At 59.8% G+C, this 18,656-nt stretch overlaps 1 protein-coding gene across 3 annotated transcripts in view; it reads left to right on the top strand.

The window, feature by feature from the left end:
* The window catches only part of STXBP1 (syntaxin binding protein 1), a 30,957-nt gene that overhangs the window by 8,547 nt on the left and 3,754 nt on the right, over positions 1 to 18,656 (top strand). For 2 of the 3 annotated variants that reach the window (XM_027650130.1, XM_027650128.1), the window contains exons 2-18: positions 5,395 to 5,401; positions 9,771 to 9,820; positions 9,970 to 10,051; positions 10,889 to 10,965; positions 11,207 to 11,285; positions 11,570 to 11,673; positions 12,468 to 12,616; positions 12,982 to 13,066; positions 13,248 to 13,378; positions 13,785 to 13,892; positions 14,009 to 14,069; positions 14,713 to 14,778; positions 14,929 to 15,009; positions 15,100 to 15,238; positions 15,812 to 15,921; positions 16,080 to 16,181; positions 17,170 to 17,255. In XM_027650130.1, the coding sequence (XP_027505931.1) occupies positions 9,776 to 9,820; positions 9,970 to 10,051; positions 10,889 to 10,965; positions 11,207 to 11,285; positions 11,570 to 11,673; positions 12,468 to 12,616; positions 12,982 to 13,066; positions 13,248 to 13,378; positions 13,785 to 13,892; positions 14,009 to 14,069; positions 14,713 to 14,778; positions 14,929 to 15,009; positions 15,100 to 15,238; positions 15,812 to 15,921; positions 16,080 to 16,181; positions 17,170 to 17,255 (1,505 nt within the window). In that variant the 5' untranslated portion in view covers positions 5,395 to 5,401; positions 9,771 to 9,775. Of the gene's footprint in view, positions 1 to 4,577; positions 4,584 to 5,394; positions 5,402 to 9,770; positions 9,821 to 9,969; positions 10,052 to 10,888; positions 10,966 to 11,206; positions 11,286 to 11,569; positions 11,674 to 12,467; positions 12,617 to 12,981; positions 13,067 to 13,247; positions 13,379 to 13,784; positions 13,893 to 14,008; positions 14,070 to 14,712; positions 14,779 to 14,928; positions 15,010 to 15,099; positions 15,239 to 15,811; positions 15,922 to 16,079; positions 16,182 to 17,169; positions 17,256 to 18,656 lie in introns of those variants that run through there. The other variant, XM_027650129.1, reaches the window with a different exon arrangement.

Below are 18,656 nucleotides of genomic sequence, written 5' to 3'. Positions count from 1 at the left end.
TCCCCCCGTGCCCCCCAAACAACCGCCCCACGGGGAGGGGGGGCTGAGCCCCGGGAGGGGGGCACAGGGCTGTGCAGACCACCCCCCTGAACCCCCCCACCCCCAGCGCAGTGCCAGGCCGGGCCCTCCCGCTTTGTTCTGCAGCGAATCCCGCTGAAACGGCGATTTTTGTTTTAATTTTTGGTATTATTTCCATGATGATGATTATTATTATTATTATCATTATTTGCCCGGACGTGACTTTGCTCCCCCCATCCGGGGGGCCGCCGTGGCCCTCCCCTCCCTCCTTCTTATCCCTCCCCAAGCCCAAACCCACCCCTCCTGCCTCGGGCATCCCGCGGGGGTCTATTCCCGGCCGGGAATATTCCCGGGAGCCGCGGGCGGGGGCACGGCACGATCGTTCCCCGGCTGCGCTTCCTCCTTCCCGGCTGTTGCAAGGCGATATTCTCCCGGGGGGAAGCGCGGAGGGAGGGGGGGTTTTTCTCCGAAACACCCGAGGCCGGAGGAGGGAAGGGGGGCGACCCTTTCCCCCGGGGCAGAATTACGGCGGAAAAGCTCCGCGTCGCCAAAAAAAAAAACAAACGAGAAAATGGAAAAGCCGAAAGGGCAGGAACCGGTGGGAACTTCCCCCCGCAGCCATGAGCCTTCCTCCTCCTCCTCCTCCTCCTCCTCCCCGCCTCTCGCAGGGTTTATTTCCGTGGCAGCGTGGCCAGACGCGGCCGGGTTTTTTTTTTTATTATTATTATTTTATTATTATTTTGTTGGTTTGGGGTGGTTTTTGGTGGGGTTTTTTTTGGCGTGCCGTCCGTGGCCGTGGGTGATTCCCCCCCGCCCTCCCGCGCCCGCTGCAGATGGCGCGGCCGGGGCTGGTGGTGTGATCGGGTGGGTGGTGTTTTTTTGGGAGGGAGGGGGGGGATTACGGGGGTGGGGGGGGGAACAGCGCAGGGATTCCCGTGGGTTGATGGCCCTGCCGTCACCTCCACCCCCCCCCCCGGGGATGGGGGGCTGCGACATCCCCCCCCCTCCACCCCCCCGGTGCTGCAATGGGGATAAGAGCCCAAAATGGAAGGGGAGAGGCAGGGAAGTGCCCCGGTGTGTCTGTGCTGCAGGATGGGCTTCGGGGAGGGGGGAGGTTGGATCGGGTGCTTTGCTGTGATTTATTTGGGGGAGGGGGGTGGTCCCCTCGCATCTGAAGTGGGGAGAGGAGCTGCCCCCAGCCCGGTTGGATGCGGCGAGGGGGGGGGGATGGACCCGTCGCCCACGCACCCTCTGGCAGGGCCACCTCCGGTGCCCTCGGCAGAGAGGGGACAGAGCCCAGCGCCACTGCGTGTCCCTGATTTTCATTCATTGTCTCTGCGCTGGAGCAGGCTGGGGGGGAGCACAGACACACACACAGGCACGCAGAGGTTCGAGGCAGCATCACGGAAATCTGGCTCAATCCTTCCCTCCAGGCTTTGGTGACAAACTGCTCCCTTCTTTCCGTGGGAAAAACAAAAACAAAAAAACCCCCAAGAAAATCATTCCAGACTGAAAAAAATGATAATTCAGAGCCGGGCATCAGTTGCCGTAGCGGGGCTGGCGGGGGAGCGTGGGTGGGTGGAAGGAGGGAGCGGGGTTTGTGCAGGGAAAATGCTGCAGAGGAGCGAGGGATGGGACCCTGGAGGGGCACCCTGGGGGCCAGCCCTGCCCTCCCACGGGCATCAGGGTGCTGCCACGGGAAGCTCCTGGGCCTGGTGGGTCAGTGCCCGCCTGGGGGGGCTGTTTTCAGGGGGAGCTGCTCCCCCTGAGTTAGGGTGAGCCTGCTCTCCAGACTGCCCCACGTCCCTGGGCACCGGTGCGGCTGGCACGAGATTCCCTGGCTCCCGCTGCACCAGCCTGCCCTCGGGCTGGGACTCCCTGGAGGTTTTCCTGCAGGAGATGTTTGCTCCTAAGGAGCAGGAGGTCCGAGCCTGGGGCTGACCCTGAGGCAGGACATCTCTGCTGGGTTCCCTCCTCGTGAGGAAGGGAAGGATGGGAAGGATGCTGCCGCGTTGCCATGGCTCGCTCCGCCAGCCCCCCCTCTGGAGCTGCATTCTGCCCTGGCTTCCCTCCAGACCCGGATTATTCCTCTGACCAGCTGGTGCCATGACAAGACGGGTTTTGGAGGCCTCTGAGGAGGTGGCAGGCGGTGGGCAGGGGGGTGAGGTGGGCGAGTGTTGCCGGAGAAGGGCAGAGCTGGCTGGTGACCCCCTCAGAACTGTGGGGTGTCTGCTGGGGGGGCTGTCCCTGCACCTTCCTGCAGCGTCCAGCAGTGGTAGCTGCATCCCTCCAGGACTGGCTGGGGTTGGAGCTGAGTGCACTTGCCCCCAGAGGTGATGCCTGAGGACCAGGTTCCTTCTGCTGTGCCTTGTATTCCCTCTGTGCCACCTCCCAGCGAGCCCCGCTGGACAACCAAACACTGTGTCCTGGTGCTGGCTGGAAAGATCTCCCCCAAGCGTGGGTGAGGACACCCATCTCTAAATCTTCATCTGACCCCCCCACCAGGTGGATATCCCTTCCATCCTCTTGTGCCCCAGGGCTCCTTGGATCTTCTCAGGGCAATCTGCCCCGAGCTTCCCCTGCCCAGCCTGGTCCTGGCTCTCCTGCAGCAGCCTGCACTGGAGAGCAGGAGGAGGAGGAGGAGGAGGAGGAGGCTAGTTTTACTTCCCTGACCCGTCAGCAGCGAGGCAAGACAGGCTGTGCTGCAGGGGTGACACCTAGGCAGTACCTGCACCCAAGGGGACTGCTGGAGGACGTGTGGCTGGAACCTATGGAGGTGCTGGATCCCAAAACCCTGGACCCCTTCAACCTCCCCAAAGGCTTCTCCTGCTCCTGTTGCTGTCAGGGACAGCTGGGAGCAGCAGAGGAGCCCTGGGATAGGGAAGTGCTCTGCTGCCTTGCAGAGACAGCAAGAAAACACCTTTCCCCCAGGACACCAGCTGATCCTCCCACGGAGCATCCTCACCTGGGCAGCCTCCCACAGAGCTGACCTGTGCCAGGGGCCTCCTGCCAGAGCCAGGCCGAGGAGCCCCACGGCTAAATCCCACCTGGATGAGGCCCCCAGCACCCATGGACAGCACCCACTGCCTGCCCTGTCGCTCTTGTCCCCATCATGTCACCCATGTCCCCCTCTGTGCCTCTCCAGGGCCCACCCCTGCCTGGGTGTGCTGGGACGTGATGACTCAGGGTGCCAAGTTCATGCTGTGCTGCACCTCCAGGGACAGGGAGGAGGCACAGGCAGGGCTGGGGCACTGCCAGCCCCGGGGCACAGCCCTGGGGACCTGCTGCAGGGTGGTTGCTACGTGACTCACACCAGCTGCTTGGGCACCTCACAGCTCCCAGCACCCCGTGCTGTGGGCACAGGGAGCTTCCAGGCCCAGATGCCGCTCGTGGAGGGTGCTCTGAGCCCAGCTCAGTGCCCAGGATACAATTTGTGTGCTGCCCCAGGTCTGGCAAGGCCTCTGCCAAGCAGAGGAAGAGGAGGCAGCGAAGGGCTCAGGGCTGCTGGGCCAGTGGGACCATTGCAGGGATGCACATGGATCCTCCTGCCTGCATGGGCATGATCCCAGCCTGATGGAGAGGTGGATGGGTGAGGAGGAGAAGTCTCTGTGCCCTACCTTCACCACGGATGGGAGCAGACCCTGAAGCCAGTTGCATCCTGGGCAGCCCACCCACCCAGTCTCCAACTCCTTGGAGCCCACCAGCCCGACAGGAACGGTACAGGAAGCTTGGCAAAGCCTCTGCTGGGGCCTGGAGCTCTGTCCCCAGGATCTGTCTCACCTCCAGTGCCAGCTCTATGTTGGAAAAGCTTGAAAAAACAGATGCAAAATTCAGGACTCACCTTCATAGGCATTGCAGAGGATTTTCAGTCTCCAGACCACGCTCTGCACCAGGAGCTGAGAAACTCTTGCCCATATGTGACCACGGAAGGTGACCAAGAGTGACAACCCTCAGCTTGGCAGGTCTGCATCCACCCACCAGTGTCTGCAAGGTTGAAAAAACCATTGCCACAGAGGACATATTTCCCTCTTGAACAGTGTGGTCTGGGTCTAAATCCCCTGCACCTCTCGGGCAGAATGTCCCAGGAGAGATTCCCTCCTTCCTGCCACCAAATCCACACATTTAAAAGGAGAATCATCGTCACATGGCTTTTGGTTGCACGCTGAGGAGCAGATGCTGCGTCCACCAACTCACAGCTCAGGGAAGGAACTTGGCTCTGGAGAGTCCAAAAATAGATCAGGCTGAAGGTGCAGTGATTTGTGGGCTCCCACATCACCCTGTGCACACACAGACACATGGATGTCACAGACATGTGTGCTGGAGGGTCTTTTCTGGAGCCCATCAGATGGTTTGACCTTGGGCCACTAAAGGAACGGTGAAGACCACTCAGAGATGGAGCAGCTCAGCCATCCATCAGCCTGTGCCTGGTGTCTGTGGGCACAGCCCAGCCTGGATTCCCACCAAGCCCAGCCTGAAGAGCCTCAGTGTGTTGGGGTTTTTCTCTACTGTGGTTCAAGACAGAGCAGAACTGGCTCAAAAAGTCATGACCACACTTGTAGGAGAGAGTGACCCACCCCTGGGAGAAGGTGACCTCCCCTCCAGGTCACTGTGACACCCCAACACCCCATGTGTGCTCTCCTGCTGCAGGAGAGCTCTGGGCTCCTCTTGGCGCTGAAACACCACCAACATTGGCCACCCCACCAGCACCTACAGCCACCGCCAGCCAGGGACTGACAGTGTCTGCTGGGGATGGAAACACCCAGAGGGAGAGGACAAGCACAAGGTGATGCCTTCAGCAGGGACCTGAAGGTCTGTGGGTCACTGGTTCTACCTGAACAGAGGCCCTGCTAAACTCCCAGATCCTTGTGCAGACCCAAGGAAACTGCCAGGAGTGATCATAGAATATCCTGAGCTGGAAGGGACCCACAAGGACCATCAAAGTCCAGCTCCTGGCCCTGCCCAGGACACCCCAACAATGCCACCACGTGCCTGATCCTGCAGTGAAAACCCTTGTGATTTTTACCCTGTTTCTCCAGGGCAGTCACAGTGATTCATGGGTGTCAGCAGGCATTTCATTTCCCTTCTTTTACTTCTGGGCGTGTCACTCAACTTCTAGAGTTCAAGACCTCCAGGTCTCTGTTCTCCTCCTCTCCAGGCTGTGCAGGTTTCCCGAGGCTGTGGCCAGCAGGTATAAATACACAGATCCTCCAGGAGAGCAGTTCAAATAGGGAAAGGAGGAACTAATCACAGGTTACTACGATTAGTGTGACTAATCCGTGACTCTGGAGCCCCAGCAGAGCCACACAGGTCCCCAGAGCAGCACAAACACTGCTCAGCGTGGCTTCAACACGTGGCACTCGCACCAGCAGGCGGGAGGGAGAGTGTGGTGCTGCTCTGGATGTGGGAATACTGAAGTTCACCTCGTCCAGGGCTGGGGAGAGGAGGATGAAGCTCAGCCTGGGCAGTTCTGCCCGTGCAGGACCTCCTGCAGCTGGAGCAGCAGGTTCCCACGTGAGGGATGTGTCCCCCAGGAAGGCTGAGGGGTCCAGGTGGGCACAGTCCAGTGAGATGAGTGGGTGTTCATGGACTGCTGGAGGGGAGATGTTTGAGTCTTGCTTGGGTTATGGGCACAGCAATCTCCAGGCTCAAACCATCCCTGGGTGGTTCTTAGCTGTGCTGAAGGACATCAGGTGGGCTTGGCCTCCTGCCAGTGAAGTTATCTCCTGTCAGAATGGTCACTGAGTGCCATTCCTGTCATCCTGTGGTCCATGATGCCTGTTTTATTTGGGACAGCTTGGGGTTGGTGCTTGGAGAGCCCTGGCTGAGGATGTTCAGAGGTAGGGACGTGCTCCACTACATCCAGACGTGGTTGTATCAGTGTAACATTCACACTGTCTTGAGCAATGAGTTAATGAACCAGCACAAAAGCAGTTGCCAGGCCAACCCAAAGCCAAACATGTTCGTCTGGGAGATGCAGCCTGACAGCTTTTTAGGAGAAGTGGGTCTTGAGCAAACCTTGAGCAAACCTCACTGTGGATTTCTGTGATCCAGCTCTCTGGAACTGCTCAGGGATTTGGGATCCCAAAACGTGTGGAGAGTGAAAGGCCCATGGCTGGGGCCACTTTTCCTTGTAGGACCTTGGGCAGTCCATGCCCACAGAGCAGTTCCATCTTCCTGTCCCACATCAGGCCCTGGGGAGCTCCGAGGGTGTGGCAGCGAAGGAGCATTTCTGTGCAGCAGGAGTTTGGTCTCACTGCTCCAGGAGGGAAGGGCTTGGCCATCACTGCTGGTGTGGGACAGGCTGGGGCCAGCACTAAAGCTGGAATGTCCCTGGCTGCAGCATCCCCCGCTGGCCTGGTGTCCCAGGGTGGGGTGGAGGCCAGGACAAGGCTTTACTGCTTCCACCAGGGCTGCTCATCAGCTTCCAGGCTCGTTCTGAAGCAGGATAATGGACTTGGGGCATCCCAAAATGGGTCTATCTCAGCACAGGCCCTGCTTGGCCACAGCTTAGTTGGTGTGGGCACCAGCCATGGAGGGGATGCTCCCTCCTCCCCCAGGTCCAGTTGCTGTGTCCATGCCCGAGCAGGACAAGGCGGGGCTGGAGAAAGGCTGCCCAGGCAGCTCAGTATAAATAACCTGGGCTAAGCCTCTCGGAGGGAGGGATGGGCTCAGCTCCTACTAGGCCACCGTGTCACCAACTTGTGGCCCTGCTTGGACACGATGCAGTGGGTCATTTCCATGGCACATGTCACCCCAAGAACAAGTCTCACTGCAGGGGTGGGTCCCATGAAGATGTGGTGGGGCTCAAACGTGTCACCTGCATGGTTAGAGCAAAACTTTTAGGGCCATGTTGCTCCAGAGGTTCTCCATCCCACAGGGGAATTGTCCTACCCTATCCATAGGCTCTGCTGTTGGAGGACGAGTGCAGAGCTGTCTGTGTGGTCTGTTCTTGGTAGAAATTGGAATTAAAATTCTTCCAGCCTGAAGGAATAGATGTGACGTGGTAGGTCCAGACAAGCCAAGTGTTGGAGGCGCTGCATGAATTGCTCATAGTACTTTTTATTCCTAAAACGTGGTTTTATCTTCAGTGAAAAGCTTGGCTGTGAAAAGCTTGACTGTGAACATCACCAACTGATGCTGGAGCCCAAAAACTCTTTGGGGACCATTTGAGGACATGGGCAGCAACATCTGACCCACTGATGAGGAATGTGAGGGCACCACTTGCTGGGAGGTGGCCTGGAGTGACTTGGGGACCTCAGGGAATGGAGGAGCTGCCAAATCCCCTGGGAATCCAGACCATTCTTCCCTAAGCTGGGGGTTTGATGGCTGCTGCAAGGACACCCAGGAGGGAAAGCTCATGGCCCTGTGTCCTCCAGGTGTGACACTCATCTCAAGTCTGTGCCCTTGGGCAGGACCCTGGAGCCTCTTTGGAGGATGCTCTGTGGATCTTCCCCTTTCCCAGCTCTCCCTGGGCTCTGAGCTGCCTCTGGCAGCCAAATCTGACCCAAGGTGGAGGCAGGAGAAGACATCAGTGTAGGGAACAGCTGTGCCTGGGGGCCCATCTCTGACCAGGGCATGAATACCCTGAAACCACAAAGCTCAGAGCAGTCACCCTCTGAGGCTCCCAGTTCCTGCTCTGGGAGGCCCATCTTGGTGCCAGGATGGGGCTGGGGGACAGAACAGCACTTTTTGCAGCCAGGCAGGTGCTCCTCCTGAGCATCCTCCATCCAGCTCAGCCCATCCACGTGCAGAAAGGACACAGCATTCCCACAAAGCCAGGCACTGGAGACAAAATGTCCTCTGCAGCGAGGACAAGCTCAGGAGTGGCTGAGGCAGCAATTTGGGAGCCCTTTTTGGGCTTCCCTACCCTGGACCCCCCATCCCTCCCTCTCCACAGCAAGTGGAGGGTGCTGAGGGCACCACAGGACCAACCCATGGGAGCCTTTGCTCCGACAGCACCTTCCCCTGGGCCCCAGGATACTCGTTACCTCCTTCCTTCCTCCCTTCCTTCCTCCCAGCCCTGGATCAGGGCAGCATTCTCATCACAGGGGCAGGATCTCTTCCTGAAAAGGGATTTTCTTCCTGCCTGCTGCTTCTTCCCACCCCTTTCCCAGCTGGGATCTCTGCCTGGCACGTGGTGCACCACCCTGGCCCCCCGTGCTTTGCTGGGATTGGGGCCGTGGGGTGGGATGGGGCCTTGTAAACAGTGCTGTTATTGCTGGATCCTTGCTCTGGGGAAGGAGCCAAACGTGAGTAATGGAGGGGAGGGGAGGGATGCCAGCACATCCCTCCTTCCCAGCCACGCTGCTGTGCCAGCCAGGCACCAGGGAGCAGGACTGGGATGCACAGGCAGCCCTCACTGCCAGCTCCTGCCCGTGGCAAGGACATTTCCTGGTTCACTTGTTTGCTGTGTGGGTGACTGAATCTAGGTGGGCTTTGCCCAGCTCAGGTACCCAGTTACCCTCCATCCCCCCTTTTCCAGCCTGGAGCTGCCCTGCACCCCCTTTGCCCCTGGAGAGTGACCAAGGGCGGGCAGGACCCCGAATTCAAGGCCCTTCTGGGGCTCCCCTGAGGTGGATGTTGCTGGGAAGGAAGTGGATGTGCAGTGGGAGGAATGGCTGCTCCCAGGTTTCCCAGCAGGACAGACAGATGCTCACAGGCTCCTGTTTTATCCCTGCTGGCACCAGTGCTGGGCTTTACCCTGGGGGTGACTCCCACAGGAAGGGTCCCAAGGCTGTCAGGGTGACACCTTCAGCAGTGGGGTGCCCACACCTCTGTTTTCTAATTTAGAAACACTTTTTAATTGGGTTTTAATTGGGCATTTCCATCCCTGTCCCTGAGACCAGGGGTGGGGTCAGAGCAAAACCCTCCGGGGATGGAATCCAGGGAGAAGCTTTGCACAGGGACATGGGGCAGACTCTTTTCCTCAGGCTCAGCTGGGCATTCCCTGGCACATCCCTGCTCTGTGAGGAGTGATGGTTCCTACAGCAGGGTCAAAGGGGACCTTCAGGGTTTGGGGGGCACCTCACATCTCCCAAAACGGATGTTTAGGCAGCACATGTGTCTGGCAGGAGGGCAATACCGACTCTGGCAAGGCTTGAAACCCCCTTCCTACAACTCAGCCCCAAAGGTGGCATCCCCATCCCTCTGGCAGGGCCCCCTTGTGTTGCCTGAACCCCCACCCCATGGGGAGCAGCCCTGAGGGGTCCCTGAGGGGTCCCTGCTGTCCCAGCTGGTTGCATAAGCCTGGCAGCCACGGGAGGTGAAATGGGATTGTGAGGGATTACAAGGAATAGGCTCAGGCTGCTTGATTCTTGTTTCTAAAAGGAGCTCTTAAGCTGCTGTTGTTTTCCTGGCGCTTTGGATTAGGGCTGAGACATGTGGGGTGGCCCCCAGGCTCCCCAGAGGGACCCCCAGACCCACCAGCCTGGGCTCCATCTGTTTGTGCCAAGCACGAGAGGAAAACAGGGCTGGGGAGAGACTGCCCCTCCTTGGGTACCCCAAAACTACCCCCATGCCCTCCCCACAGCCCCAGTTAAGGTACTGGGGGACTAAGGCTTACTCCCCACATCCCCAGTTAAGGCACTTGGAGACTGGGGCTCACTCCCCACGTCCCCAGTTAAGGCACTGGGGCTCATGGGTGGGGGATTTTGGTGCCTCTGGCGCAGCCCCCCCTGCTGCTGATGGCCCCTGGGGTGCCCCAGGGTGGAAGCTGTGGTGCTCACCCTTCCCCATATTCCCTTTTCTTCCAGAGATTATGCACGATGTGATCCGGAAAGTGAAGAAGAAGGGGGAATGGAAGGTGAGCACCAAACCTTGGGGGGGGGACAGGAGAGGAGGAGGAGGGTGGGAGGGATGAAGCAGGTGCAGGCAGGGAGTTCCCCAGGGTGGGGAAGGGGTGGGGAAGGGCAGCCCATGCCGTGCCCCCCCCCTCACAGCCCCTCTCCCCAGGTGCTGGTGGTGGACCAGCTCAGCATGCGGATGCTCTCCTCCTGCTGCAAGATGACAGACATCATGACAGAGGGCATAACCAGTGAGTACCAGCTCCCTGCAGCCCACAAACCTCCCCGTGGCAAGGGCAGAACCTCCTTCTGTACCAGAGGCATCTCCAGGCTGGCACAAGGCAGAGGGCACAGCCCCCACCCAGCCCTACCCCACTTGGGATGGAGCCACCACACCTCCCATGGCTCGTGCGCAGCTCTTGGTGCCAGGCTGGTGTTCCACAGGTCCCTCCTTGCCTGCTGGGGCTGGAGCAGCCAGAACACCCTGTCTCCTGGCAGGACCTCAATCCAAGGAGGAGACCAGGTGGTGTTTTATGTTGGCCCTGTAAATAAATAGCTCCCTGCAACGCTCAGAAAGGAGAAGGAAACCCCAGGCTGGGCACTGGGAGGTGTTGGGGGCAACGGGGTTCTGCCCCAGCATGGGTAGAGCCACAGCATCACCCCCAGGTGGTCCCCCCTGGCAGGGAATGTGAGGATAAACCAAGGGAACAGCAGCATGGGAGCACAGACAGATCAGTGGCCCCTGGGACCAGGCCAGGTGCCCACAGACACAGCAGGGACCACAGGGCTGGGCTGGGGTGAGTGCCAGGGTGTGTTTTGGACATGGAGGGGTTGGCAGGGCTGGCCCTGTGCTGCCATGGGATATCCAACAACTCCCACATCCCCTGTACTGCCGTGGGATATCCAACAACCCTGACATTCCCTGTACTACCATGGGATATCCAACAACCCTGACATCCCCTGTGCTGCCATGGGATATCAAACCCCCATGATATCCTTTGTGCTGCTGGGGGGTATCCAACAGCCGTGGGGTATCCAAGTGCCCCTGCCCACACTGATCCCTGCCATGATCCCTGTTTTCCCCCCAGTTGTGGAAGACATCAACAAGCGCCGGGAGCCGCTGCCCAGCCTGGAGGCCGTTTATCTCATCACCCCCTCGGAGAAGGTGAGGACACGGGGTGGGGTGCCTGCAATTTGGCAAGGGTGAGGCAGTGGGATGTCTGTGCTGGGATGGGCAGCTGTGCCCATAGGAAGCATCCTGGCTCCAGCGAGGCTGGTGGTGCCTCTGGGACAGTGGGATGGAGGAGCAGAGCTCCCCCTGTGCCAGGAGGGAGGATGCTGGGTGATGCTGCTGAGATGCCCAGGGTGCCACCCTGCCCAGCCCAGCTGATCCCTCTCCCTTCCAGTCCATCCACTCCCTCATCAACGACTTCAAGGATCCCCCCACCTCCAAGTACAGAGCTGCCCACGTCTTCTTCACTGACTGTGAGTACCCAGAGCAGGGGGAAAGTCATTAATGGGGTGCAAGCAAGCAGGGAGGGAGGAATGGAGAATGGAGGGAGGGAGGGTGGAGGGATGGAGAATGGAGGGATGGAGGATGGAGGGATGGAGGATGGAGGGAGGGAGGATGGAGGGATGGGGGAGGGAGGATGAAGGGACGGAGGACAGGGGGATGAAGGGAGGGAGAATGGGGGGATGGAGGATGGAGGGACGGAGGGAGGGAGGATGGAGGGATGCTGAGCTCTACCCTTCTCCTCTCCCCCTCCCAGCCTGTCCCGATGCCCTGTTCAATGAGCTGGTGAAGTCCCGTGCTGCCAAGGTCATCAAAACCCTGACAGAGATCAACATTGCCTTCCTCCCCTCCGAGTCCCAGGTGAGGCCGGGCTGGGCACTGTCCCCACTGCAGTGCTGCAGGGGATGGCACTGCCAGGGGATGCTCTGGGTCCTTCCCCAGCCCGTGGGGCTTTGTGTAACAGCTCTGCATCCCGGGCTGGCTCCCCAGCCCCGCTCAACCCTTCCTCCCTGTCTCCTGTGATTACTTCCCGAGCTGATCCACCCCCGGGGGATTTGGCTGGTGCCCTGCCTTGGCCCCATGCCAGCAGCTGCTGTTGGCCAGCTCTGCCTCCCCACCAGCCAAGGGCACCAGGGAGCTGGCCCTGTGCCACGTGCCCCTGCTGGGCACACGGGGGTCCGGGGGGAGAGGTGGTGCCAGACCCGCTCGGTGCCATCAGCCCTTCAATCCTCAGCATTTCTGGGCAGTGGCATCTCTTGGCATCTCCATGTGCAGCCAAATTGGCTTCTGGTCCTTACTGGGGGCACAGCTGAGGAGCAGTGTGTCCCTGCCACCCCTGGGTCTCTGATTCCCTGCCTGGGAGCAGGTGACTGCTGTGGGTAGGGGGTCTCCTGCTCTGCTCTGCTTACATGGAGCTGGAGCTGGGGTCCCGGGAGCCCATCAGGGTAGGGACTGTGCCATGGAGCTGGAGCTGGGGAAGGCGTCAGGGCCCAGAGCTGGCAGCTGAAAGCCTGAGGGATGCCCTGAGCAACACTGAGCTCTGGCTGCCCTGTCTCAGGCTCAGCTGGGACCTTTGGGCATGAATCTGGTTCCCAAACCCACCCAGGGCTGCTCTCCTCCAGACACCCCCTCTGACCTCTATCCCATCCCCCCAGGTTTACTCCCTGGATTCAGCCGACTCCTTCCAGAGCTTTTACAGCCCCCACAAGGCGCAGATGAAGAACCCGATCCTGGAGCGGCTGGCGGAGCAGATCGCCACGCTCTGTGCCACGCTCAAGGAGTACCCAGCCGTGCGGTACCGGGGGTAAGGGCGGCGTGGGGGCACCCCTGGGACCTGCCCCGCTGCCCCAGCAGCACCAGGGAGCCGGGGGTGTGCCCAGCACGGGGCAGGGGTGAGGCCCTGCTGTGCCCGGTGCTGCTCAGGGCATGGGGGTGGTGGGACGGACAGACAGACGTCTGTGCTCGGGGTGAACAGGCTCAGGGTTGATGCTCTGCAGAGCTGGGGGCGTTGGGACTTAAGTGGTGCCACGGCAAAGAGGAGCTCAGCAAGGAGAGGTGGGAATGGGCAACCAAACCTGCTCAGGTCCCTCTCCCACGAGCCAAGGGAAGGTGATGTCACCTCCCCATGCCGTGCCCTGGGGAGCTGACCTGTGCCCCTGCCTCCCCCAGGGATTACAAGGACAATGCCATGCTGGCACAGCTCATCCAGGACAAGCTGGATGCCTACAAGGCTGATGACCCCACCATGGGCGAGGTGAGTGGGGATGGTGCCCCGGGGGAGGGTGTGGGGGTGATGCTTTGCTCCTAAAGTCCTGCTCGAGCTCTGCCCCAGGGCAGTCACAGACCCTGAGCAGGGACCCCAGAACAGCTTCTCCTGAGGACTTGTGGGGCTGGTGGAACCCTCAGCCCTGTTGACAGCTCCCCTGGCCCCACAGGGTCCAGACAAGGCTCGCTCCCAGCTCCTCATCCTGGACCGTGGCTTCGATCCCGCTTCCCCGGTGCTGCACGAGCTGACCTTCCAGGCCATGAGCTACGACCTGCTGCCCATCGAGAACGATGTCTACAAGTGAGTGCAGCACTGCCATCCCCTCCACCCCTGTGGGCACCCCCAGTCCAGCCCTCCAGCAGGGGTTGGAAGCTCAGCATCCCTCCATCCATCATGAGTCATCCGTTGGGAGCCACCGGTCCTGCCTGCAGTCTGGCAGGTGGGGTGGGCAGGACTGGGGCAAAAGGGGCTTTTCCAGCCATCAGCCCTTGGCCCCTTCCCAGCATTTAGTAGGTGAAGGGGTACAAGAAGGTGAGAGTTGAAATAACTTCACCTTGCTGCTGGCAGAGCCAGAAGAGCCTCGATGTCCCCCCAGTGTACCCCCAGAACCCCCCATGTCCCCCCATTTCCCTAAGCCCAGGCAGTGAGGGGGCTGTGTGCCCCCTCAGCCCCATTCCCACCATGACACTCCCTCCCCTTTTCCCAGGTATGAGACAAGTGGCATTGGAGAGGCCCGGATTAAGGAGGTTCTCCTGGATGAGGATGACGACCTGTGGGTCACCCTGCGCCACAAACACATCGCTGAGGTGTCCCAGTGAGTGTCCCCATGGACTGTTTGCCATCTGGGTGGGACATGGGCTTGGCATTACCACCCACCCCTCTGTGAGGGTCCCCTCCCTGCTCACAGCTCTACCCTCCTCCTCTCCCCAGGGAGGTGACCCGGTCCCTGAAGGAGTTTTCTTCAAGCAAGAGGATGAACACGGGTGATAAGGTGACCTGTCTGCTTCTGCCAAGCCAGAGATGGGCATCCAGGGGCCTCAGCCATGGGCTGGCACATGGTGGAGTCTCCTGGGGGCACCCAGTGGGCAAGGGGACACCCAGTGGGCACCTCTGCAAAGGGACAAGGGTACTCGGGTCCCTGATGGGGGGAGATGGCTGTGGGGTGTCAGCCCTACACCCGGGGCTGGGGAAATGGGGTTCCTTGGGAGGGCAGCACACCACAGGGATCAGTTTGCCCCCAGCACAAGGTCCGTGTACCCCCACAGCAGCTGCCTGTGTCCCCAGCCTGTTCCCTTGCAGAGCCCCTGAGTTGGTGGCAGTGAGGGGACCCTGGTGGAAATAGGATTTAGGAGTGGCCAGGAGCTGAAAGGACCATCTCAGCCCCAGCCAGGCACAGGACAGGCCCAGGGGAAGGTCCTTGGGGGATTTGTCCCCCTGACACTCCAGTTCACAGAGCTGCAGGATCCCCCCTGTCCCTCAGCTGCAGCCGAGGAGACCTGGTAGTGACACATCAGGTGTCACCAAACCCCCTGAGGGGATCACATGGGCACAGAAGTCCTTGGTGGGGTCATCCCCTCTCTGCTCATGGCCTCTGAGTCCCCAAGGGAGAGTGACCACGTCCCCTTCCCTCACAGACCACCATGAGAGACCTGTCCCAGATGCTGAAGAAGATGCCACAGTACCAAAAGGAGCTCAGCAAGGTATGAGGAGGGGGGATTGTGTTCAGTGACTGGGCCCACCCGGGGAGCAGGAGGTGGCAACACTCCTGGAGTGTCCCTGGCCGTGGGTGGTGGCACAGGGACCTTTGGCTGCTGCCAGCACTGCAAGGGTGGCCCCTTGTGTCTCCCCAGTACTCCACCCACCTGCACCTGGCTGAGGACTGCATGAAGCACTACCAGGGCACTGTGGACAAGCTCTGCAGAGTCGAGCAGGTACCAAAACAGCCCCCCCAGCCCCACATCATCCCTGGCAGCACTGTCCTGGCAGGGTGGAGGGGGGATGAGCACGTGTGTTCTCTGCAGGACCTGGCCATGGGCACCGATGCCGAGGGCGAGAAGATCAAGGACCCCATGAGGGCCATTGTGCCCATCCTGCTGGATGGGAACGTCAGCACCTATGACAAGATCCGCATCATCCTGCTCTACATCTTCCTGAAGAATGGTGAGGACACCTGGGCAGGGGTGGGTGCAGGCAGCTCCCAGCTTTGGCCAGGATAAGCCAGATGGAAAAGCCCAGCCCTGCCTCCCTGAGCAGCGCCAGGCTGGGTGTCCTAAGGCAGCAGTGGAGGGAATGTATTCCCATGGAGGGGCTGTACCCCATGGAAGGGCTGTACCCCATGGAAGGGCTGTATCCCCATGGAAGGGCTGTATCCCCATGGAGGGGCTGTACCCCATGGAAGGGCTATACCCCATGGAGGGGCTGTATCCCATGGAGGGGCTGTATCCCTGTGGAGAGGCTGTATCCCCATGGAGGGGCTGTATCACCATGGAGGGGCTGTATCCCATGGAGGGGCTGTATCCCTTTGGAGAGGCTGTATCCCCATGGAGGACTGTATCCCCATGGAGGGGCTGTACCCCATGGAAGGGCGGTATCCCCATGGAGGGACTGTATCCCCATGGAGGGGCTGTATCCCCGTGGAGGGGCTGTACCCCATGGAAGGGCTGTATCCCCATGGAGGGACTGTACCCCATGGAAGGCATTCCTCAGGACACCATCTCCCCGTTGCACTTGCAGGTATCACCGAGGAGAACCTGAACAAGCTGATCCAGCATGCCCAGATCCCAGCAGAGGACAGTGAGATCATCACCAACATGGCCCACCTCGGGGTGCCCATCATCACAGACGTGAGTGTGCCCCTCCTGCTGCCCTCTGGGAGGGAGGGAGGACCCTGACTCTGTTCTGGGAGCCACAATCCCCCCCGGAATGCCCCTGGCACCCCTCTGGGTGGTCCCCCTGCTGCAGCCCCCGTGTCTCAGGGTGTCCCTGTGCTCCCTGTGCCCAGTCCACCCTGCGCCGCCGCAGCAAGCCCGAGCGGAAGGAGCGGATCAGCGAGCAGACCTACCAGCTCTCCCGATGGACCCCGGTGATCAAGGACATCATGGAGGTGAGCCAGCAGGGGCAGGGCTGAGGGGGCAGAGCAGGGACCCCAGATCCACCCAAGAAGGGATCTGCAGAGAACTGGCTGCTCCTAGCCAGACCCTGACACCTCTCCCCGACACGGGTCCTCCAGGCTGGGATTGGAATATTTTGGGGGGCTTTCCTGGCCTCCACGAGCATGCTGGCCCCAGGTAGGATGTATGGCTTGCATGGCATCCCTGCAGCACAAAATGCAGTAACAGACTGGTTGGTTGTGTGTGTGCCACATGTGTGTACCACCATGGGCATGGCTGGGTGGCCTCATCACAGCCTTGCCCATGTTCCCAGCTGACCCAGGGGACAGGGATAGCTCTGCACAGCTGTGCCTGTACCCACAGGAGCTATCCGAGGAGCTCTGTGCTTGGGTAGCCCTGAGCAAAGCCAAAAAGTGAGTTTTTCCAGACATTGCCTTTTTCCTGACCCACTCCCTCCCTCCCACCCCTCAAATCAGGGTGTCCTGCTTGGTTCTGTGCAGAGCTGGGGGATCCCAGGCACCAAAAGCAGTCCCCAACACAGACATTTCACCTGCTCAGACAGACAGACAGACCCTGGAGCCACATTTTAGGGGGGGATATCAGTGCTGCCTCTGCTCCCAGGCACTGAGACAAGCAGAGCCTCAGCAACCTTGATTCCCAAAACCACAGAGCTCGTGCTTTCCTTTGTCACAAACCCCCTGGGGGTGGCTTCATACCCAGGACACCCCTAAACCTCATCCCCAGGGCCAGAGGGGCCTGCCCAGGGCAGCAGCACCTCACCAAGGTCTCATGGGTGGCATTAACCCTCCAGCACTGGTGAAGCAGCAGGGAGGGGATCACAGGGGAGAAACCTCCTGCTCAGCTCATGCCCTTGAGCCTCCCAGGAGGGGAATCCTGGGTACAGCCCTCCCGAGGGGCTCTGGGGCCAGAGGCTGTGCCTGGCTCCTCACTGACCCTCAGTCCATGGCTCTCTGCCCACAGGATGCCATCGATGACAAGCTGGACACCAAGCACTACCCGTACATCTCCACCCGCTCCTCCGCCTCCTTCAGCACCACTGCCGTCAGGTGAGTCCCCCCGTCCTCCCCTGGGCATCCTCACCTGGATCAGGCTCTCCCCATCCTCCCCTGGGCATCCTCACCTGGATCAGGCTCTCCCTGCCCTCCCCAGTGCATTCTCACCAGGATCACCATCAGCATCCATCCCTCCTGGCCCCAGGGGCTGGATCCAGCAGCAGGTCCATGAGCTGCTCTGTGCTCATTAAGGCATCCAGTAGCTCAGTTTCCCCTCAGGCATCTCATTCCTCAGTTTCCCTTCAGGAAAACTGGAATCCAATGCCTCCATTTCCTTTCAGGCATCCCGTGCCTCAGTTTCCCTCCAGACATCCTGTGCCTCCATTTCCCTTTAGGAATCCCATGTCTCAGATTCCCTCCAGACATCCCATTCTCCATTTTCTCTCCAGACATCCCCATACCTGAGTTTCCCTCCAGCTTCCCTCAGTCATCCCATGCCTCAGTTTCCCTCCAGCCATCCCATTCCTTGTTTTCCCTCCAGACATCCCATACCTGATTTTCTCTTCAGTCATCCTGTATCTCAGTTTCCCTCCAGACATCCCATTCCTCAGCTTCCTTCCAGACATCCCATTCCTCAATTTCTCTGTACACATCCCATTCCTCAGCTTCCCTCCAGACATCCCATTCCTCAATTTCCCTCCAGCCATCCCATTCCTCAGCTTCCCTCCAGCCACTCCATGCCTGATTTCCCCTTCAGGTATCCTGTACCTCAATTTCCCTCTAGACATCCCATTCCTCCATTTCCCTGCAGACATCCCATTCCTCAGCTTCCCTGCAGACATCCCATTCCTCAATTTCCCTGCAGCCATCCCATTCTTCAATTTCCCCACAGACATCCCATTCCATGGCTTCCCTCCAGACATCCTGTGTTTCCATTTCCCTACAGGAATCCCATACTTGTATTTCCCCCAGACATCCCATTCCTCAGTTTCCCTTCAGACATCCCATTTCTCAACTTCCCTCTGGCCATCCTGTGCCTGATTTCCCCTTCAGGCATCCTGTATCTCAATTTCCCTCCAGAAGTCCCATTCCTCAACTTCCTTGCAGCCATCCCATTCCTCAATTTCCCTCCAGCCATCCCATTCCTCAGCTTCCCTCCAGCCATACCATTCCTCATTTTCCCTCCAACCATCCCATTCCTTGTTTTCCCTCCAGCCACCCCATGCCTGATTTCCCCTCCAGCCATCCTGTATCTCAACTTCCCTCCAGCCATCCCATTCCTCAGTTTCCCTCCAGCCATCCCATTCCTCAATTTCCCTGTAGACATCCCATTCCTCAGCTTCCCTCCAGACATCCCTTTCCTCAATTTCCCTCCAGCCATCCCATTCCTCAGCTTCCCTCCAGCCATCCCATTCCTCCATTTCCCTCCAGCCACCCCATTCCTCCATTTCCCTC

The sequence above is a fragment of the Corapipo altera genome, unplaced genomic scaffold (assembly GCF_003945725.1).
Source record: "Corapipo altera isolate COAL_440 unplaced genomic scaffold, ASM394572v1 268, whole genome shotgun sequence".
NCBI classification, from domain to species: Eukaryota; Metazoa; Chordata; class Aves; order Passeriformes; family Pipridae; genus Corapipo; species Corapipo altera.
The sequence above is the reverse complement of the archived record's forward strand: the minus strand, read 5'-3'. Positions and strand labels throughout refer to the sequence as shown.